Source organism: Anopheles darlingi, chromosome 2 (genome assembly GCF_943734745.1).
Source record: "Anopheles darlingi chromosome 2, idAnoDarlMG_H_01, whole genome shotgun sequence".
NCBI lineage: Eukaryota > Metazoa > Arthropoda > Insecta > Diptera > Culicidae > Anopheles > Anopheles darlingi.
Window position 1 is genome coordinate 34141903 of NC_064874.1, and position 21304 is coordinate 34163206.

General features: G+C 49.0%; 8 protein-coding genes across 14 annotated transcripts in view; 7 read left to right on the top strand and 1 right to left on the bottom strand.

Annotated features, from left to right (window-relative positions):
• The window catches only part of LOC125949168 (zinc finger protein ZIC 2-like), a 5976-nt gene extending 5820 nt beyond the window's left edge, over positions 1–156 (top strand). For both annotated transcript variants that reach the window (XM_049675931.1, XM_049675932.1), the window contains exon 2: positions 1–156. This exon is cut by the window's left edge and continues 4403 nt beyond it. The gene's annotated coding sequence lies outside the window, so the exon portion shown is untranslated.
• An 81-nt stretch (positions 157–237) lies between these two features.
• On the top strand, positions 238–2559 carry LOC125959187 (uncharacterized). The gene is made up of 3 exons (XM_049691998.1): positions 238–267; positions 426–2406; positions 2477–2559. Exons 1-3 carry the CDS (start codon positions 238–240, stop codon positions 2557–2559), a joined length of 2094 nt encoding a protein of 697 aa, XP_049547955.1.
• Positions 2560–2767: 208 nt separating this feature from the next.
• On the top strand, positions 2768–6431 carry LOC125949128 (MICOS complex subunit Mic60). The gene is made up of 5 exons (XM_049675873.1): positions 2768–2929; positions 3242–3396; positions 3477–3676; positions 3760–4962; positions 5277–6431. Exons 1-5 carry the CDS (start codon positions 2885–2887, stop codon positions 5900–5902), a joined length of 2229 nt encoding a protein of 742 aa, XP_049531830.1. The 5' UTR covers positions 2768–2884; the 3' UTR covers positions 5903–6431.
• A 130-nt stretch (positions 6432–6561) lies between these two features.
• On the top strand, positions 6562–8078 carry LOC125949164 (thioredoxin domain-containing protein). The gene is made up of 5 exons (XM_049675924.1): positions 6562–6838; positions 6898–7225; positions 7292–7453; positions 7548–7673; positions 7760–8078. The coding sequence occupies exons 1-5, from the start codon at positions 6709–6711 to the stop codon at positions 7971–7973; spliced, it is 960 nt and encodes a 319-aa protein (XP_049531881.1). The 5' UTR covers positions 6562–6708; the 3' UTR covers positions 7974–8078.
• Positions 8079–8268: 190 nt separating this feature from the next.
• On the top strand, positions 8269–9009 carry LOC125949178 (ribonuclease P protein subunit p20). The gene is made up of 2 exons (XM_049675946.1): positions 8269–8638; positions 8707–9009. Exons 1-2 carry the CDS (start codon positions 8423–8425, stop codon positions 9007–9009), a joined length of 519 nt encoding a protein of 172 aa, XP_049531903.1. The 5' UTR covers positions 8269–8422.
• Positions 9010–9085: 76 nt separating this feature from the next.
• On the top strand, positions 9086–9708 carry LOC125949180 (transmembrane protein 203). The gene has a single exon (XM_049675948.1). It carries the CDS (start codon positions 9086–9088, stop codon positions 9536–9538), a length of 453 nt encoding a protein of 150 aa, XP_049531905.1. The 3' UTR covers positions 9539–9708.
• A 54-nt stretch (positions 9709–9762) lies between these two features.
• LOC125949110 (uncharacterized) overlaps positions 9763–21304 on the bottom strand; it is a 47040-nt gene continuing 35498 nt past the window's right edge. For 2 of the 6 annotated variants that reach the window (XM_049675814.1, XM_049675813.1), the window contains exons 3-13: positions 18167–18302; positions 16537–18104; positions 16177–16465; positions 15170–15754; positions 14373–14552; positions 14030–14281; positions 13306–13593; positions 12842–13127; positions 10521–10746; positions 10038–10440; positions 9763–9964 (exon numbers count right to left, since the gene is read on the bottom strand). In XM_049675814.1, the coding sequence (XP_049531771.1) occupies positions 9904–9964; positions 10038–10440; positions 10521–10746; positions 12842–13127; positions 13306–13593; positions 14030–14281; positions 14373–14552; positions 15170–15754; positions 16177–16465; positions 16537–18104; positions 18167–18302 (4274 nt within the window). In that variant the 3' untranslated portion in view covers positions 9763–9903. Of the gene's footprint in view, positions 9965–10037; positions 10441–10520; positions 10747–10778; positions 11893–12841; positions 13128–13305; positions 13594–14029; positions 14282–14372; positions 14553–15169; positions 15755–16176; positions 16466–16536; positions 18105–18166; positions 18303–21304 lie in introns of those variants that run through there. The other 4 variants (XM_049675815.1, XM_049675817.1, XM_049675816.1 and 1 more) reach the window with 4 other exon arrangements.
• Positions 18493–20791, top strand: LOC125949148 (splicing factor 3A subunit 3). Its single transcript, XM_049675900.1, has 3 exons — positions 18493–18806; positions 18909–19026; positions 19110–20791. The coding sequence occupies exons 2-3, from the start codon at positions 18931–18933 to the stop codon at positions 20466–20468; spliced, it is 1455 nt and encodes a 484-aa protein (XP_049531857.1). The 5' UTR covers positions 18493–18806; positions 18909–18930; the 3' UTR covers positions 20469–20791.

Below are 21304 nucleotides of genomic sequence, written 5' to 3' on the forward strand. Positions count from 1 at the left end.
CCCATACAAGGAGAATTCTAATTAATGTGAAAGTACTTTTCTCGAATGTATTTCAAATAATAAAACAAATCCTTACCAAACAACCGTCAGCAATGTGTCGGTTCAATTGAATCCATCCGTAGTGTTGCACGGTTGCCGTAAAGAGAATCAATGAATCATAGAAACCATTGAATAGTATATCCCCATATTGTGTGCCGAGGAGTGGATTTAGGAAGTTCTAGCATGATGCTAACGAAAATGCCTTGCGATACACATCTTGAAACAGAGGTAAAGTTTTTGCAATATCCGAAATTTGTTTTTTATGCAGTACATTATTCACGTCCCAACCGTTACAGCATGATCGCTTGTTCGACGTTTGGAAAATTTGTGAAAAATTAAGGCCTCTTTTGAGGCCAGTTGCGAAATCACTTCGCTATCACTTCCAGCAAGAAGATCCCTGCCGCAGTGGTTCGATTCCCACGCACAAGTTTGCAAGCATCCTTTTTTGTCTCGTTACAAACGATGCGGTGGGCAAAGATGAAATTTGTAAAATTGCTCGATACTTCGAGGTTCCCGGAAATCGAACTTCATACCACAGTTTCTGTGATACTTTGTTTTTACCTTCCGCGGATGAGGAGCAATATGCTGGCAAATCATTAACTACGAACCCACTTTCGGTGCAGGAGCATAGGCAGTTGTCGCTTATTCTACTGTCGATCGCACAGGCTCTGCGCTTTCGGGAACACATTTTACGTCCATATTTCGAGGAATATTCTCTCATAACACGTGACGGCCCGTTCTGCACGGTGCGGTACACGTTCCGGGTGCTGTACTACCTCGGCGTTACGCTAGCCAAACGAGATAAGGAGCTGTTTGTGAAGCGGTTCGCTAAAGATGGCCACCGTTTCGATTACGTCTCATTTATTGAAGAAATCGATCAGCTGTTTCGCTTTTTAGATCAACGTGACGGTGCAATAGATCGCCAGCATGATGATGGTGCTGTTCCACCAAAAATCATCGAAACACACCTACCAAAGGTTGATCGGCCCGAGATTGGTTCAATCTCAGTAGCCGAATTGTGTGGCAAGCGGCCTGCCTTTCATCCGTCTCTGAATGCTGAGCGAAGGGATGAAACCACACAGGAACTGCTGCTTCGCATTCAACGACACATCTGGGAGAACCGAATTCGTATCAAGGAGGTGTTTCAACAACATGATCCTCTACGCTGTGGATGGATTACGAGCGGCCAATTCATCCGATGTCTCGATCTGATCGGCCTCTCACGTTTGCATCGACTTCCGTTACACGACCGGGAATTGAAGCAACTTTGTGAACGGTATGCCGATTCAAAAAATCCTAACCAAATACGGTGGACGTTGTTCGTGGAGGAAATTTACCGAATGTACAAAGACTTTCCTTTAGATAAGGAAGCATCCGTTCTCACCGTTAATGTTCCTCCATCATTGAATCATCTACTTCCTCTCGGAAAGTATGAAGCAGCTAGCGATCAAATCGACCATTGTAGAGCAACATCGGCCATTGTGGAGCGGATTAGACAGAAAATAGCAAGCGAAAGTGTTATGCTCGAACCCATGTTTAAAGACTTTGATAAGCACCGCAACGGCCACATAAGTTTCAATCAGTTAAGAGAAGTTTTCGCCATTAGCCGGCTTGCACTGACCGACGACGAAGCCTTTCTACTGGATAAGATGTATGGAAATGATCGGGGTTTCTGTTATAAACGGTTGTTGAAGGATATCCAGGATGATCCTTGTTCCGATGGAAAGCAGCGTGTTTCAGAGCATCTGAAAGTGAAGGACTTTATCAACCGTGATCCCACACCGGCAGAACCAATGGCAAGCGAAAGGGATATCGTCTTGGTGCTAGCAAAAGTAAAAGCTCAGGCGGTACATCGGCGTTTACGGTTGATAGACTCCATGGAAGGGTTCGATCCGCTGCACCATCATCGGATTAGTGCAACTCAGTTCACCAGAGGATTATCCACGGCCAGCATCAAGCTGACGCCATGTGAGATGCAACTCCTGTGCGACTACTTCCAAACGCCTCTGTCCACGACGATCGATTACAAGCGGTTCTGTGACACGATTGCGGAAATTGATTATCAACCAACCCTCGAGAAGGCACCGCTGTTAGTTCCGTGTCGCCATTTTTCGGCCGATGAAACATTGACTGCTAACTTTCTCAACTTTGATGATCGCACCATCGTTTCGAAGGCTCTGCAGAAGTTGGCACGCCACGCTGATCTTGTTTCGAACATGCGCTCGCAGCTGAAGGACTTCGACCCACAAAACGTGGGTCATATTTGCCGGAATCGCTTTCTGCGCGTGCTGACGTCACGCGATTTGCATACGCGTATCTCGAGTCGAGAGTTTGAAAAGCTTTGCAACTATTTTGCGGTGGAAATTGGTAAGTGTGGTCACTGTACGGTGTTCTAATCGCTAGAGGTGAATAATCGTTTTTCTTCCATTCAACGTAGGTCATCGTCAGGAAGTAAATTACCAAGCCCTGATGGAGGCGCTGGATTATCTTTACACCAACCGGGAAGTTCATCCCTTCTGAGCAGGGAGCACATTTCGAAGGAGTTTTTAGGGAATGCTGTTTAGTGTTCGTTTTGGTTGATTTTAGTGTTTAATTTTAGTGGATAAATTTTCTGTTTCTGTTCAAATTCACATTTGTCAGCCATGCGACCCAAAAGAAATAATTGCACAACTGTCAGAAGCAACGTTTGCTGTCTCACTCTGGCCACCGAGACTCTCGTTCCGGCTTTCTTCGCCAGGATCAGGTGCTGGTAGATCCGTGTTATTTTGTGCCGACCGACGGAAGGACAAAATTGGTTGAGGCCCCCTCTCGACGGATCCCGCAAGGACAGGACTGCTGCAGCAAGATGTATCGGCTGCTGGTGCAGAAGGCGCTCGCGAACAATTCGAAAGTACGTACTACTCCCCGGGGAAAAGCGTACGAAAAGAGTGCGTGTTATGTCATACCGCACCGTGCGGCGGTGATGATGCCAGCGATACGCGGCCAGTGCAAGTGTGGTGCTGCCCCGTGTCCTTGGATCTGGCGTCCGTGTTTGGCATTCCGTCCACGGGATTCCGTCCGCGCGGCGCGTAACAAACACCAGAGGCCGGGGCTTCCCAGCCAAACGGCGAATCGGGAAGAATGTTTATTTTGGTGACGAACGGTGGTCGTGATCTAATCGTGTGTTGGCATTCTTTCCCCTCTTATTCTTGGATCGTTTCAGCGACCGTCCGCCCAGCTGTTCTCCGCCGGTCCGCGATGGTACAGCGGAGGCGCACGAGGATCGAACCTGCCGCCCTTCCAAGAGGCAGGATTCGGAAAGGTCTTGGTGGTGCTTTCACCGATTCTCATTGGTGGAGGCGTCGTCACCTACGCCAAGTAAGTTCGCGATCGATAAGATAAGCTGGACCATCGAGCACACGCAGTACATCCCTTTTCGTTTTCCCTTATTTGCACAGGTACGATAATGAGTTCCGCAAGACTCTGATTACCAACGTTCCTGCGCTGGAACCGGTACTGAAAACGCTCCTGCAGGAAACCAATCCGCTTGATGAGGTTTCGAAGAAGATGGATGATATCAGTAAAACCATCGGAGAGTATACCTCGACCATAACTGGCTTCTTCGGCGGTGGTGAAGAGGAGAAGAAAACGGAGAAGAGTAAATATTGCCGCACACGATCATATTATTACTACAAGGATGCATTTGCTAACATTGCTGTCATTTGTATTTCCTCATTGTAGAGCCCGATCTACCGCCGATTACGCGAGCGAAGTCGGTACATGTGCCCGTGCCGTCACCGCCACTGCCAAAGCCGGAACCGATCAACCTTTCCGAGAAGGCTCCGGAGACGCCAAAGAAGGTGCCTGCGAAAGAGGCCCCAACTACGGCGGTACCTTCGAAGACGGTTAGCGCTCCGGCTCCAGCTGCCACTGCAGCGGCACCTGCAGCAGCGAAACTAGCCTCCCCGAAGCCGGTGCCATTGGCATCCGCGGGTGGAGAGGAGGTACCGAAATCGATCAGCGATCTGGAACGTCAGGTTGAGGTGGCAGCAACGATCGCCATCAAAGAGTACGGCAGTGCCGTTCAGGTGCTAAAAAGTTACACCGACGAGGTGAAGAAGGTTGTGGACGCGTCCATCGACAAACTGGACACGTCGAGCTGGACGACGCTGCGCAACCGTACGAGCGCACGGGATACTGCGCTAAAGGCGGCAGAGGATTCGGCGGACCGTGCTAAGGCCAGCATCGAGAAGCTGCATGCACTGCTGAACAGCCGGGAGATCAAGTGTTCGGATGAGCTGAAGGACAAGGCTCGCCAAAACATTGCCGCGTACCTGGAGCATCTGAAAAAGGCGAAGGAGGAAGTGTATGCCGCTCGCGATCTGGCAGCGCTCGGTGAAAAGTACTGGAAGCGCGTCGAAACGGCACGCAACTACTTTGTCGATGAGATGGAATCCCTGTTCCCCGGCATCAATCTGTCGGCGAAAAAGCTGGACCTCTCGAAGGAGGAGCTCGATCTATTCATTCTGCATGCCTACACGCAGGTGATCGCCCATCAGAAGGAACTGCAGAAACTGCAGATCGAGGGCGATCAAAATTTGCGCCGAGCGCTGGAAGCGGTCCGTGGTTCCGATCAGAGCGAGGAAGTGAAGGCACGGCTTGAGTACGAGATTGCGAAGGAACGACGTGAGCTGAACTTGCAGAACCAGAAGAAGCTGCTGCGAACTCGCGCCGAACTAGAGCAGCAGCTACGGGAGCAGATGAAGCGGCAAACGGAAGCGCACATCGACCATCTGAAGGACTCGCTGACGCAGAAGGAAGTCGAGATGAAGCGCAAATTCCAGCGTGAGCTCGATGAGAAGATTACTACCGAGCAGGCGGCCTATAAGCTGGAGTTGGCTGCCATGCTGGGCAAATTGAAGGGTATCCACAACGCACTGATCGGTAGGTTGGGGTGCTAGGTCGATCGCTTGGCGTGCTTATGGTTTTCATTTGTGTTCTTTTTGTTTGTGTTCACATCCTTTCATTCACACATTCTTACACTCATCTGTGTTCCATCCTTCTACATGCTTAACCGTGTGCTAACGTGTGGATATAGAGATCGATACTGAAATGAAAGGTACATATGCCATCATCTCGACAGCTCGATTAATGACAATTGCTAACGAAAATGTAGCAAGCTCCCAGGAGATTTTATGGAAATGTTTAGCCAAGTTTTCTAATGCGTTTTCCATAATCACGATCGTTTTCCTCCGCAGAACACTCGGATGCCGAAAAGAGTGCCCACCAGGCCCAAGCACTGTGGGGTGCCTGCCAATCGCTTTGGTCCTCGATTCGTAGCGGTCAGCCAGGTAAATCGTGGCGCAACCAACTGCGTCCGCTCAAGGATGAAATCGCGGCCGTGGGACGGGCTGCTGAAGGCGACGAGCTGGTCAGCGTGGTGCTAAAGGGTCTGCCCGACACGGCTGTGAAACGGGGCGTCTATCCGGAGGATGCGCTACGTGAACGGTTCATCAAAGTGGAAGAGGTATCCCGCCGATTGGCACTCATTCCCGCCGAAGGTGCCCGACTGCCGATGTACTTCCTGTCTTACCTCCAAGCCGCCCTGATAGCCCGTCCCGACAACCCGATCTCGCAGGATGAGCTGGAGAACAAACCGTTCGACTTCAGCAAGCTCGATACGTACGACATACTGAACCGCGCCCGGTACTGGCTCGAACGCGGGGATCTCGTGAAAACCGTGCAGTACGTGAATCTGCTCCAGGGTGCCCCACGGAAGGCGGCTTCGGAATGGTTGAGTGAGGCACGGCTGCTGCTCGAAACGCAACAGGCCGCCAGCACGCTGATGGCGCATGCGGCCGCCAGTGGTGTTCGATTCCTGTAGGTTGTTACTCTTCCATCCTCTCCCTCTGTTCCTCGTTTAAATTGAGGTGTAACTTGCTGAGCGAGCGCTTGAGCGAGATCGTTTTGTGTGCCGTAGTTTGGTCTGGCGACTACGGTTTTCTGTGTCTTTACAACTTTCAACTTAACCTGCTTTACACCTGCTCCCCACGATGCGGCAACGAAGCTAACAAAAGCACAGGTCTGGTCTGGTGAGACATAAAAGTATTTTCCTGTTTAATTGGTTTAACCACCGGAGCAGCGGAATCGGTGTGGAGAGAGAAAGTGAGAGTGTGCGAACGAACAGCCAGGCCGCGATCAGCACCTTTGAAGCGAACGGAAATTGTAATTATGGGCAACGAGTGCTACTGATATTGTGGACCGGCAACTGACCCGGCGGCTTTACTAGAAATGTTTGAATTGCATCCACCGTGTAGTGCATGTATTTTTAATTTAAAAAATCGGCCCCCAACCCTTTGTTTGATTCAGAAAATAAAATGAACATTTCAACAGTAGTCCTCTCACTCACCGAACCTCTGTATTTTCATCACTTAAATTGCGTTGCGAAGGGCTTCAATAAAAGCAAAAAAAAATTTGAATCCTTTTCTTCGGTCGAAGGAGCCATCATGCTGTGAGTTGATGCTGGCAGTTTTGACAAGTCGCTCCGCTTAAAAACACGCTTCGCTGGCAAAAACTTGTTGATCGCGCCGGAGTATTCTCCGTTTTCTGTGATATTTTACTCGCTTTTCGTTTCTGAAATACCATTGCACCTGCTCATAACGAACACCCGCATAGTCCGTCCATCGAAACATGATCAAAACTGTGATACTTTTGCTGTTCGCCGTCGCCGGTTCTTTCGGCGAGTCGGGGCTCGAAACCGTGAACGATGATGAGCTGGTGAAGCGGTTCCACAGTCACAACAACTTTATCGTCCTGTTCTGTAAGTACCGACCCTCTTTAGTATGTCTCTTTTGATATTATTCCATCGTTCGCTTACAGCCAAACCCAACTGTGCGCAGTGTGATCAATATGAGAGCATTCTGTCGAAGTTGAAACAGGAGTTGGCGGACAACCTGGATCAGGCCCACGCGATCAAGGCGACCAGTAGCTCGATGGTGCGGCTGTACAGCCCGAGCAAAGAACCGGCTGTAGTGTACTTCCGGCATGGTGTTCCGCTGCTGTACGATGGACCGATCGAGGTAGATGCGCTGATCGGAAAGCTGGTGCAGAACAAGGACCCGAACGTGAAGGAACTGTCGGACGAAACGTTCGAGCATCTAACGCAAGCTTCGAGCGGTGCCACTACGGGTGATTGGTTCATCATGTTGTACGTATGATGGTTAGGGATCAAAAAAGGCGCCCGTTAATATATGCTCTCACATCTCTCCATAAGCTACACCGGTAAATGTGTCGATTGCCAGAGGCTGACGGCCGTGTGGGAGGCGGTTGCTGCGGATCTGAAAACACGCATGAACGTGGCACGTGTAGATATGGAGGGCAAGGGCAAGGAAACGGCGACAAGGCTGAAGGTGCGAAAGGCCCCCGAGTTCATCTTGTAAGTATGATTGTTTCGACCATCTGATTATTTGAAGTTTGTGCCAGCAGTGGATGGATAGTTAACATGTTATCTGTTTCTCTGGCCTCTATAGCCTGCGCCAAGGAAAGTACTACCGTTATGAGATCACCAAGTACGACATCAAATCGTTCGTTTCGTTCGCGCAGGAGTGGTACAAGAATGCCAAGGGTGAACGTGTGCCCGTTCCACTGACACCATTGTACGTAAAGCAACCTTTTCTGATCATGCAAATGGGTTATTCTGCGCTTGTAATTGAGTATAATGCGGGTTTTTTTCCACTTCTAGCGACAACCTGGTCGAGCTGACGGTTGAGCATTTGAAAAATCTGCCAGAATTGTACGCCAAGCTGTATGCCGATTATCCGATGGTCGTGTACGCGATAGGAGCTGGAGTGCTGTTCGTAATCGGTGGATTTGTTCTAGCCATCGCACTGGCCATACTTACACGCATCAAGGCGGCAACACGCGCCAAGAAAGAAACGGAAAGGAAGGCCAAGTAAACGGGCACGAGAGTGCTGTAACCGTAACGACGACTGAAATGGAAGCGAAAGCAGGCTGTGGCTGGGAACTTCTTACAGTGAAATATATTTTTTTGCATTTAATACACCGTCACTAATACGACTAGTTATTTAGGCATAATATATACTATTTTATGGCCTGTAAGAAAGGGAAATGCATATTAAGGAGGGAATTTAAAGCAACCGATTTTTGTTCTCGATCCGCTCATAGAAACGCAAGAAAATTCTCGCTTGTATTTCAGTTTCCAGTGAGCTGCTGCAGGGGAATGATCCGAAAACCAAAACAAACTTTTTTTGGGTTAGAATCCGGAGCCTGCATTTTTACTAAATTCGCTGCGAAAAGTGAGGAATTACTAGGATTTATTAACATCCGAGAACGCATGGATGGCGTGACTGAACACCGCAACGGATAAAAAAGACTACAGCATAGAATGTCAAGTACACCAGCCAAACCAGCTATATCGGCAACGAAAAAGACGGAAGCAAAAAAAACCTCTCAGAAACGGAATCGCCCGGAAGGCGGTTCCGGCAAGGGTGGCCACAATCACCGTAAACCGACCGATCGCCACACGTTGAAGAAACGAGTCCTGCCCAAGTTTTTCACACGGGAAAACGATATCTACGTTACCTACAAGTCAGATTTCACGGTAAGTCAGAGGCAAGGAGTTCCGTACAGGTCCATTAACGAAAACTTCTTCTTTTCCGCTTCTTCCAGTACCAATTCAAAACCTGTCTGGATCTGCTCAACTCTCACTTGGGTGAAGTGTTTCTGCATTGCACTGGGCGAGCCATCAATCGTGGCATCAACTTGGCGTTGAGGCTGAAAGCGGAACATCCCGAAGCGTTCGAGTACGAGGTGAACACGTCGCAGGTGGCCATCACGGATGATCTACATCCGCTGCACGACGCGGACGATTTCAACGTACAGCGACGATTGAACTCCTCCCTGCACGTGCGTCTATATCGCACTGTGAAGCTGAAGCCTACCAACAACGCCACCAGCGAAGCGAAAGATTAATGTCCTCGCCCAACTCACACTAGCAGCAGCAGCAGCACTAGCGTTCTGCTATTGATCTTCCAACGCGAGCTTCAGCATGTCGGACGAGGTAGAAATTAAGACTTACTTCAAGCTGGTCGACGTTGTCAAGTGGATCGGTATCACGCAGTTCGAAATACTGGTAAACCTGATAGCGTTCTTCGTGTTCACGATCGTACTGACGCTGAAATCATCGAGCGGTGCATTGGACAACCATGTGTCCACGAGCGAGTGGCTTGTGGTGTTCTCTCCGCTGTTTTGTGGCGACTTTTGTAATGCCTACTTTTGCATCATCGTTGGCATCCGTATGTACCTTGGCAACAAGCATCGCCAGGCGGTGAACCGGTTACTGTGGAGTCTGGCACTGCTCCTGCTCACCTCGGGCTTTAAGTATCTCATCTGCATGAAGGCTGGCCAAAGCGTGCTGGAGTATATCGAGGTGTTTGCACCGATCATTGTGCTACTGCAAATGATCGCCATCAAGGCGTGCCAATCGAACCAACAATCCTGATCGCACGCTCAGTCACGTTCCAGGGCCTACCATCTGCCTCCATCGAGGCACCGTCGATTCGATGCGATTGGAAGGGTAGCAATAGAGCTAGAGTATTTGGGTCAGATATGAGAAGGCCTTGTCGTGGATGTACAATAAACGGAATGGAAGATTGACACAATTACATTCGACACGTTATTGTCGTTTTTTTTTATTTCTCCTGCAATGAGATTTGTTTCAAATCTTCTTATCGTCCTTGTCTTTCATAATTTCCAGCATTTCTTAAAGTAATCTACTTATCTATCTATCCATCTAAGTAGTAGGATTTACGATCTAACTAAGATCTAGCGTTGCTTCGATCGCAATCAATTTGATTGTTCGAATGTTCATTCGCGGGTATTTAGTGATGATCGCAGCATCTCATATGCCGATTTGGAAGGTTCGGATCTGAAAGAAATGCAGAGAAAAAAAAGGGTTGTATAATTTGCTTCTCTAGGACACACAAGAACACTGAGCTTACCTCAGAGAAAGAATGGGTTTTAGTGCACTCCGTATGTTAGTGTACACGTTAGGATTAACGGTCTCGTGCGACCGCAGTAATTCCCTCGTAGGACCAGTACATGTGGAGGATGATACTAGGAGCACACGTGACGGCCTAGTGGGCAGCGCGTGGGCGTTCGAAAAGTCTTCGAAAGTCTTCTCCCGCAGGTACAATAGTGGACGAATGATTTTCACTGTCCCAGCATCTCCTTTGGAGCTGCACGGTCCTTGCACCGCTTGCAGCGCACTCAACTCTCCGCGGTATAACAGCGCAACCAGGAACTCGTTTGCCAATTTATCTAGCGTACTGGCCATCGCTAGAATTGTATATTGCCGGCGGTAAGCATGGGCCAGGAGCTGCTCTTCGAGTTGCTGATCTGAGGCTGTAAAGGTAGCAAGGGTAAGGTAATGACCGCGTTGCTAATGACTTGCTTCCCTCCTCCAGTCCAGCATGACTACCTACCAACTGGTTCGTAGAAGTATGTCACACCGAGCTCCTTAAGGTACAGCATTAGTGCGCGTGGATCAACTTCGGTTTCCCCGATCGTAATGGCGCCAAGTTCTACATTGAGTTGCCTCGCACGGCAAAACTGTCGTAGCAGGTGCAGCAGACACAACGAGGAGCTACTTCCCGAAAGGCACACCAGTACACGATCACCATTTTTTAACATTTTGTACTCGTCTAGCGCCTGCGTGAGCATAAAGATACTGGATCAGCAGGAAGATCGAGCGTGGAAGTATCGCAATTTCTTGATTAAAGTGTTAGCTCATCCACCAGTTAGTTTAAGTTGGCCCAAGCGAGGTCCTTTCCTCGACGTTAGCCGCATGCAGACAAACTCACGTGCACTGGAATTACGTGATGGTGAATTGTGACCAATCGTGAGCTCACTTCGATTTCATTGTTCTACCTAATCATTAGTTGTCTTTAATTACCGCATCTAATACGAGTGGCGCTAGTGTTCACTAATCAGGAACGGTTAATAAACGGCCGATTCAAATTCAAATGAATAGATTAAAAAAATGCACCACACTTAGCACGTGCTGTTCTTACTTTGCATTTTACTTCTTGGATTCATGACCGCGGATGAATAGAGAGGGAGAAAAAAAAACATTCACTTTAACTTGTTCTAAAATATATTTTACTCTTTTACAATCTTCTTTTTACTCATAAACCTCTCGCAAGTTAAGTAACTTGTCCCGTTCGCGCTCACTGAGTTGCTCAACGCTCGCTCCTCATCGCCAGCTGCTGGCGACTGTACAATCACACAAGTTTGCAAACCATTCACAGACATCACGGATTAACCCCAATCATTGTTACCTTAGAGTAAATATAAAGTACAACTAAACCAAGATAAGGTAGACGTAGTGTTCGGGTAGCACAGACCACGGGAATAGTAAATACAATAAGATATAGACATTGACAGGAGATAGCAATTAAGGCTTTAAGGGGGGAGTAGGGGATGCGTACAAACTACGAATATTAGATTGCAAAATAAAAGAATATCTCATTTTTTGCAAAGCAATCATCACACTGCACAATCATCATCATTGTTTCTTGTTGCGCTGACTGAAATTCTTTAATCCGTTACTTCTGATGTGTTGGATTACTGCTGCGTGCCTTTGCAACCGCGTCACCAGGAGTTTTGGGGGTTAAAAGTGTCCGACAGCAACGCACCGCTGTACACGTGTTGCTTGTAACACACACCACACCTTCTTAACGAGTTTGGGAATAATGTTGAAAATACACCAGACTCCGGTCTCAGTAATAGATGTAACATCATGCTACTCGCATTCGCGGTTTAAACTTTAAACAAGTCCATCAACTTCACGATCAGCTGTGGCCAGGTTTGTAAAGAGATAGAAAAGGGGAACAAAGATGTTAAAAATGCTTGCTGATTCCTGGACCGTTCGCGTGAGTGAAATACACAATGGAAACTCGCTGTGATACAACCAAAACGTTGAACAAAGGAAAAATGTGTAACGGTGAAGTCTGGCGGTGAAAACCTGTCGCACAAAACAGCTCGGTGAACACACCCGCTGGCAAACAACATACAGAAAGTAGGTAAAACAAAACGTAAACCGGAAAACAAAACATAACAGACAAGCTAAGTTTAACCGAGTAAAACATAAGATAATCCCTATACCTTAGCGTATTCTATCACCCTCGGAAAGGGAGCTGATTTTGAATCACTATTCAGAGCCGCGAGAAATGCCTTGTATAACAAAATAAAAACAGCAAAAAGTCTTGGCCGAATGGTTTCGATTTTTGGCGCATACAAGTTAAGGTAAGTGTTAGTACATAATTGAATTGGCGTTATTCTGGCTCGGGACGTGTTTAACTGGTAGTGCATTCCAAGCAATAGCGAGCATCACAAAATGCAATTTAACCATGCTATGTGTTTGAGTGTGTGTTACGTTCTATGTCTGGACCACTAATAACCACCAGTAGCTATGGAGATTTTGGGCTCAGCACCCAATGAATCCGATACTAAATGCGATCCCATCCGCAATAATGTTATTTGATCCGTTTTGATAGCGATCCAACGACCTTCGGCAGTACGCGTAGCAATGGGGTGTTAGAGAACTAAACCGAATAGCCAATCATTCGCCAATCTTTTCCAATTGAATTCGTCTCCTTTTAGAGGGGCATTCGAATGCAGGTCGAAAGTGGCGTGGCGTGCGTGCAACCATTACAGATCGTTAAAAATCAACAACCAACAGCTCCACGCGTACACAGAGAATAAACGAAAGCAAAAATCAAGCACAAAATCATTAGTCGTTAACCTCGGCTGCCTGCTTCCAGACTTCCTTCGGCATGTTGTGCCACTGGATGTCGCCCGTCACTAACGCCGGCTCGACTTCGATCGACGGTGTACGGTTAAGGACATGCTGTTGCCGGGTAAAGGTAGATTTAATGGCACAGCCAGCATCAAGCGGTGATGGTTGCCGATGTTCCGTGCCCTCGGATTCGAGTATCGAGCCACCGGCGGGCTCCGAGATAAGCCGTTTCGGTGGAAGCAATTGCTTGCTGATGCTCGAGCTGTCGATATCCGCCGATACCGTACGGATTCTGCAAAAGAAGGAAATGTAAAACAATAAGAACGGAATTTGATGGACGATATGGAAAACAGGTGGTGCTTGAAGATGATCATTAGCATTACTGCCACACAAGCGTATTGCCATCACAATAGTTGCAAATACCCTAGCACGCTGGTATTGGAGAGGAGAAGGCAACCGTTAGCACTCACCTATCACTTCCAGTCGTTCGCATTGCCTTCACCCTATGCTCTTCCGTGGCATCACAAAAGTTCATATTTATGCCCGAATCCTGGGATGACATGCTCGACCGGAGATCGGCATGTTTCGAAATGGCGCCGGTATAATGCAACGGTGGGCCCATGATCCCATGATGGTCCGGACTGGCGGCCGAGTTTGGCCTCGGGAACGACTCCGACCGGTGCTTCTCATTGTCGGCCGATCGTGGACGCTGGCTGGCCGTTTCCGGTGTCACATCGCTGAACCGTTGTTTGATCAAGCTAAACGTGTCCGACGTGCGCATTACACGGATTAGCGGGTCAACACCAAAATGGGATTGGGAAGGGTGGGAAAGGAAGCAAGGATGTGACGGGATGGGGATTATGGTGGACAATGCATACACACAAACAGTATTAGCCACAAAACAACATGTTCATGTTGGTGCACCAAGGTAAGTTCGGTTAGCGAAATACAAAATGGATGAAAACGTAGGAAGAAACGGAGAGAGAGAGAGAGAAAAAGATGAGGGAACAGCCCCGTTAGCGTGTTTAAATAGCAGTTTTCCTTAGCAAACTACATGGACTGTGTCTGGGTGTGTGTGTGTGTGTGTGTGTCTTTGCTTGTGCAGGATTAGGCTAGTGCAATTCGCTACAACTCTATTGCTCAGCCCGCACAAAACTCGAGCACCACAAAATAGTAATCGGGAACGACAATTACAGTTTATGGCCACCGGTGGAACCGTGCTGGGCTGTGCCACCACCACCACCACCGCTGCGTATTATATCCGGTGGGGAGTTCTTGCGCGAACCCAGGAACCCTTCCGGGGAGATGATTTCATCGACCGCATTCACGACGTCCCGTATCTCGGACTTCACCTCGTTCGTCATCTCTTTGCTGAACTCGCGCAGATAGTCCACCACGTCGCTGGTAGAGATGGAATCACGCTTGCTTTCGACCGGTGGCGGATGGCTAGAGAAGCAAAAAAACGGGGAAGGGATCAAAATTGATCTTCCTGTTGGCTTGTTGGCCTTGAAGTAGTTGCGAGGACGAGGACACTTACCTTAGATGTCCTAATGAATTGTAGTTTACCATACTGCCCAGATCTATACTGTCGGTGCTTTCGAGCACATCCTCGACCTTGCTGATCACCTCCCTGATCTCCGACTTGATCTCGGTAGCCAGCTCCTTCGTGACCTCCTTCACGTACGCCTGAATGTCTTCCGTACTTTCACCGCAGCTGCTGTACCACCAGGTTGTTCCAGGCGTTGTTCAGCAAATGAAACAAAGAGCAGTAGCACCATAGGAGATTAGCATTAGTTGAATGGATTGGAGCAGACCCATGCTCATTGGACGTTAACGACGTTAAACTACGCGAAAGCTGAGCAAAATGGGGACGAACGCACTCGCGAAATGAAGGTAAAATGCAGAAACTATAACAAAAAAAAAACATGCAAAGCGACAAACTAGCTGGCGCAAGATCACGTTAAAAGCGCTGATCAGCATCAACGGGATCGCATTCGAATAATTCAAGCAACAGGCAGGTTGTGAGTGCAAATGATAAAAACAGGATAAAGGGGGAATCTGATCTGCAATGTGGCCGGTCGGATTCGTTCGCATCTCTCCGCAATTCTAGCAACGGTATCGCGAACGATACTGCTACAAGTAAGAAGATGCGCGTTCCGTGGCAATGATGGTGTAGATGAGGCTGACGATAAAAGGAAATCCATGCAATGGGAGGAGAGCACATGCATATGAATCATTGAAAGCTACGCTTGTTGGCCGTGACGATTCGCAAGCGGTTCGATTGGTTCCATTCCAAGTCCGTAACACCAAAAAAAAAAAACAACCCCTTCTAACCTTCCCATCAGAGACCGCAAATTGGGAAGGCTCGGTGTTGGTGAAGCCGTTCCAGTGGTCGTGACCTTCGGTGGGCTATCGTTGCGCTGTAAGCTGAGATCCGTCTGGCTGCTGCACGAACAGGATCTCTGTTTAGGGCGCAGCTGAATCGGTGGACTAGCGGTGGAACCGTACGCCATCGACAGTGGACGATGAAGTGGTGGTCTCTGATGCTGCTGCTGCTGCTGTTGCTGTTGCTGTAGATGATGACCTTGTCTTTGGATCTGCTGATGGTGCGTTTGTACTTGTTGCTGGCTGAAGGACATGGGTTGATGTAGTTGAACCGATCGCTGCTGCTGTAGCATTGGATGTTGCTGATCCAGCCCGAGACTTATGCGGGTTTGTGGACTCAGTATGTGCAGATTAGTGGCACCAGCAACAGCGGCACTATCGTGAGCACCGGTATCATCACCACCACCAGCACCACCACCGTTGCCGCTAGTACCACGAGAACTGTCCACAGTGCCGCTGGTACCAACGCTAGCATCTTGACTCTCACGTCCACCGATAGCGGCACGATAGCTGGCGGCTCCCCAGCTGTGACATCTGCGATCCGGGAGCAAATGGGGCGGAAAGTGAAACGTTAATCGATTGCCCTCCAGGAACATGTCACAAACAGTGAGATTACAGCTGGGTTACGAACAGACACGACGGTTTTTTTAGAACAAAAATATCCAGTAACTGGACAATAGAAGACAGTATGGAACGGATTCACCAGCAAGAGACGATGGACGGCACGTTGCGCGCTTTCTCGTTCCCGAGCATGATCTTAACGTGCGACATCAGTGGCATTAATTGCAGACACATTCGCAATGGCCCAAAACGGCCCCAGTGATTAGCGTCACTCACAGCACATAACATGCATGTCTCTTAATTCAATCGATCGCAAAACCGGCATTCGCATACGCATCGTACGGGTGGCCGCTGTTAGAGGATTACGGAATGGAAGGTTCACGCGAGCGACTTACCTATTGCGACTGACACTCATATCACGGCCCGCACCGACCACAATGGCCCCGGATGCCATCGGTGATGGGTTGAGCATGGTGGTTACCTCACCACCGACCGAGAATCGTACCATCGGCGGTGAGGAGGTCGGTGTGGGACTGTGCGATTGGCACGGTGAGCTAGAGTTCTGCCGTCTCGTTGATATCTGTAGCGGAGAGGCCGGTAGGCTGCGACTCTTGAATCGCTTGATATCGAGTGCCGAAAGACTGTGGTGCCGGTGGATCAACATGAGCGACGCATTCTCAGGTACTGCAAGTAGGATAAGCAACGGAAAGATCAACTACCGATCGGCAGGCTAGGAAAATGCTAAAGCAACTCACTTCTCGTAGGGTCAAAGGGAACCGTATTTTTTACATTGTGTGAATGGCCGAGCAGCAGTTCGTGTGCCTCACCGGACAGCATGTACCACCGGAGCTTCTCCATCGCCGCATTCGACAGCTTCAGTACGATCTCCTCAGCCGTGGACCGTTGGGCCGTTTTGCGTGCCCGGTTAAACAGGTTCCGTGCCGTCTGCAGACAGTCGGAGTAGTTCTGTGGGAAGGTACCGGGGCCCGAGATGCGCCGATCGGAGAACAGCATCTTGCCGTCGATGTAGCGGATCGCCCCGAGCCATTTGCGTTCCTTGGCGAGCGAGTTCGAGTGATGGCGCCATTCGCCCGTCCGCTCGTCGACCTCGTACTGGGGCAGCAGCTTCCAAGCCTCGGTGGCCACCATTTTCAGTGCCTCCAGGATGAAGCCGACCTCAGATTCGGGCATAAAGAAGGGAAAGGTAATGCGCGTATAACCCGGATGCAGACAACCGGCATTCAGTGACTCGTCGTTCAGCAGCTTCTCGTACTCCACCATCAGCTGCGGATTGATGCCGAGCGAATCGCTTATGATATTGTCGGCCGTCGCCTGAATCCCAAACACATCGTTCAGCACCGCCACCACGAAGCGATGATGCAGGAAGGCACCTCGTGGATGGCGCACCATAAAGCACAGCGTCGTGAGCCGCTTGGCCGTGGTACACGGTGGTCCGAGAAGCACAATCTCCGGGATCGTGCGCACATGTGCCAGCATTTGCTTGCACGTTTTCTCCATCCGGCCCATAATGGCTTGAGAGCCGAGTGATTCCTTCAGCTGCAACACCAGACCGGCACGGACCGCACTCACGACACCGACCGAATCGTGCAAGAAGGAGGTACTATGTTCGATCAGTTTACGCTTAATGACTAGCACACCCGGAGCCTGCACTCCTCCGACCAGCCGGTTGCAGTGGAAAAAGATGGCATCCTTCTGGGCACCGGGAAGTACCGGGTTGGTGCAGATCGGTGCACAGGAGGCGGCCATGCTGTGATCCCAAATCGACAGAGCGTCATACTGGTGCAGCAGAATGGTGGTGGCCACATCATCCGCCAGAATTCCCGTCAATCGTGAGGCACCGGAAAAGAGTCCCACCATTTTGCGCCGGTTCTCTGCGTACTGCTGGAGCCGCTTCTCCAGATCGACCAAATCCAGGAATCCTTCATGGTTCTTCGCTATCCGTTCGATCTGCCAACCAGCGTCGATCCACGAGCGAAGATTGGCCACCGGTTCGGAGGTACTAACGAACAGTATCGGGGCTACTAGGTTGGTGCTACACTCGCCACCCTCCGACAGGGTGGACGTGTTGGAGAAACTGTTCTGACGAAGGCTACCGAGCAGCAACGAATTGTGTAGACTGCTAGTGATCGAGGTATTGTGGTTGGCACTGTGAGAAATGTTGTGAAACTGGGGCTGGCTCAGGTCGCACACGTTCGGGTTGGACAGCAGGTAGCACAAACGTTCGGCCGGATTGTCGCAGAAAACGATTTCATCCTCCGCGATGGCACCGACGGCGGCACGTACCAAATCGCGGGCTTCATTACTATCGGAGTGAAACGCATTAATTGTAGAGCGATGGTTTCGTCTATCGCTTATCATACTTACTCATACAAATGGGATTGCAGTCCAGTAACTGCCGATATGCAACTGTAATCTCCAAACGCCGGTAAAACCTCTTTGTTAATGTAATCCTCCAGAAACTGCAACGAACGACCGGAGGAAGCATAATCCGCATACACAACTGTGAATGAAAATGACGAAGAAAATCCCAATAAAAGTGAAATTCAAATGCTGATCAAAGCTTACTACTTTCCCAAAACTACCATTACTTTGTTAAGAAATATACTGTAAAAATTAAAATCTTCATAAACTTATGAGCAAAACACGATGGAAACGGTTAATTTAAATGTCGGACAATGTCGGAATTGAATAGAGGGCGCTGCTGTCACTCCGTTTCAGTCAGTGTTGCCAACTGGGAGAACCGCTGTCAAAATGCTGGCGGCTGTCAAAATGCCATATTGCTAAAAAAAAGGAAATTTTCATAAATATTGGGGAGTGTTTAACTTTTGTGAACCATTTTGTGAAGAATTTCGTGTTAAAAATAAAGGTGTTAAGAACAATTTAAGTCTTTTGCAACTCCCGCCGTCGTTCCCGTTGGAATAGTAGGCCGGGAAAGTGCAAAGGATTGCGGATAGGAGATACCGCAGGGAACGCGCATCAAGCCACACTTGATTTTTGTCCTCCGGTTAGTGCGGTTCTGAAAAAGACGCTTAGCTCTTGCATACGGTGTAGTTTTGTGCTGTTTTCCGGATATATTTCGTATCGGTTCGTGTTTCTCCTTGTGCAGGGGAAGCCGGGGAAGCGAAAAGATGGAAACGATCTTCGAAATTCAACGCCGCCTGCACGAGGAATGCGACCGCCTCGTGATGGCCATGTCCGAGGAGCTGATGATTCCCAAGAAAACGGTAAGTCGAGGCGCAAAGAATCGAGTGTTTCGCGAGTGTTGTTCTAATCTTCTGGCCTCATTTTTTTGTTTCCCCCGAAACAGACGAAAGAAAAGGTGCTCGCTGATCATCGCATAAAAGTGTTCCTCGAGCGGTACCAGACGTGCTCGAAGTCACTGCTGGAGCTGTACCAGGACAAGGACGGGGAGCGGAAGCAGGAGATTACCAACATGAGCGTGAACGAGTTCAAGGAGTTCTACAGCCAGTTTAATTCGCTGATTGAGTTTCATTCCAACCACGGGAATAACGTGGCCGTCCCGGCATCGATCGAGTTTAACAAGCTGAAGGAACAGCTGAACGATCCGGCCTACCTGGCAGAGGTGGTAAAGTTCAGTGACGTAGAAAACTATGGCCAGTACCTGGATCTGCACGAGTGTTACGATAACTTTGTCAACCTGAAGGGCATCGATAAGATCGACTACATTACGTATCTGTCCGAGTTCAACAAGTTTGGCGATATTCCCCGCAAACAGAAGAACCTCAAGTACAAAGCGTATCTGCAGCTGCTGCACGATTATTTGCACTCGTTCATCACCCGCAGCCGGCCGCTCTTCTTCGAGCTGGAGCACACGGTTAAGCGGAACGAGCTGCAGTTCGAGGACATGTGGAAGAACGGTATTGCGCCGGGATGGGAAAAGGTCCGCGAGGTCGACGACGATGCACTGATCAATCTAAACGAGTTTGGGAAGTGGGAAGATCTAACATACCTCGGCTTGGATCGGTTGAAAGCGGCCCTACAGGCGCTCGGGATGAAGTGTGGCGGTACACTGGAAGAGCGGGCCCAGCGTCTGTTCTCGTCGAAGGACGACAAAAACCAGGAGAACGAAAGGAAGCGGCTGCAGCACGCGAACAAGGAGAAGGACATAGCGCTGCTGGAGTACAAAATCGTGAAGCTAACGGAGCTGGTAGACGATCAGATCTACGAGACAAAGGTGAATCTCCAGCGGAAGCAGGCGCGCTACACTCTGGACGAGAGCGACGAGGACAGCATGGATGAGGTTGAGTCGGATGACGACGATGGTATTCCGTACAATCCGAAAAATCTGCCCCTCGGCTACGACGGTAAACCGATACCGTACTGGTTGTATAAGCTGCATCAGCTGCACTTCAGTTACGAGTGCGAGATTTGCGGCAACTACAAATACAACGGGCCGAAAGCGTTCCAGAACCACTTCTCCGAGTGGCGCCACGCGCACGGAATGCGTTGTCTTGGCATTCCGAACACGGCCCACTTTGCCAACATTACAAAGATCGAGGATGCGCTGCTGCTGTGGGATAAGGTGAAGGATCAAACCTTCTCGAAGATGTGGGTCCCATCGAACGAGGAAGAGTTTGAGGATTCGCGCGGTAACATTCTCAGCAAGAAGGTGTACCTTGATCTGCAGAAGCAGGGGTTGCTGTAAGGGCCGGTACATCGGTTAACGGTGGCGCCAGACACGACTCGCAGTCGCCTGTTTACACTTGCCTGCATCCCGTTTCGTAATCCTTCATGGCGTGTGCTTTTCGTTGTGCGGGATCGTTTTTGTGCAAAAAGCGCAAAAGTGGTTTGTTTGGCAACAGGAGGGAAGCACTACGCCACACCATCATGAGCACAGGAAGCGCGAGAAGAAGGTCTAATTTTAGCCAGCCGACCGTAATGGCGAAAAGGCGATCGAGTGTAAACATGACGGTTGGCTGCATTTGCTTCACCTTTACTGCTCTAACTAATAAAGTAATCATACCAAAACCATGCGTCATTTGTTGTGTTTTTTTAAATATATATAATTTTAACCTACGATCGCATTAAATAATTTGAACGTTTCCAGGAGGTGCGAAAATGATTGTGTAAACAACCAAATCAAAAAGGGCAATGGTCGTCAGCACGATTTCAGCTATCAATCGCCCAATCAATCATCTTGGATGGCTATCAATCGGTTGCAGACTGATAAAGAGAACCCAACGCTGTTGATTATGTTCCAGATTCGCAAACCCATTTTTGATTCACGATTCTCCATACATTTTCTCCCTATCTAATCGGAGAACATTCCATAAATCAATTGCAATAAGTTTAGCAAACGCTAACTCATTCGACACCATTTCTGTTAATTGATCGTGTTGTAGCAATCTCCAAAGATAGAAGCATTGATTCCCGTATCGCAAATCGCATGATCACAGCCCAGCACATAAAGAATACGAATTCACATACCAAACGCCTTTTGCGAGAGAGTTCAGCGTATTTACAACGACCGAGAACGACCAC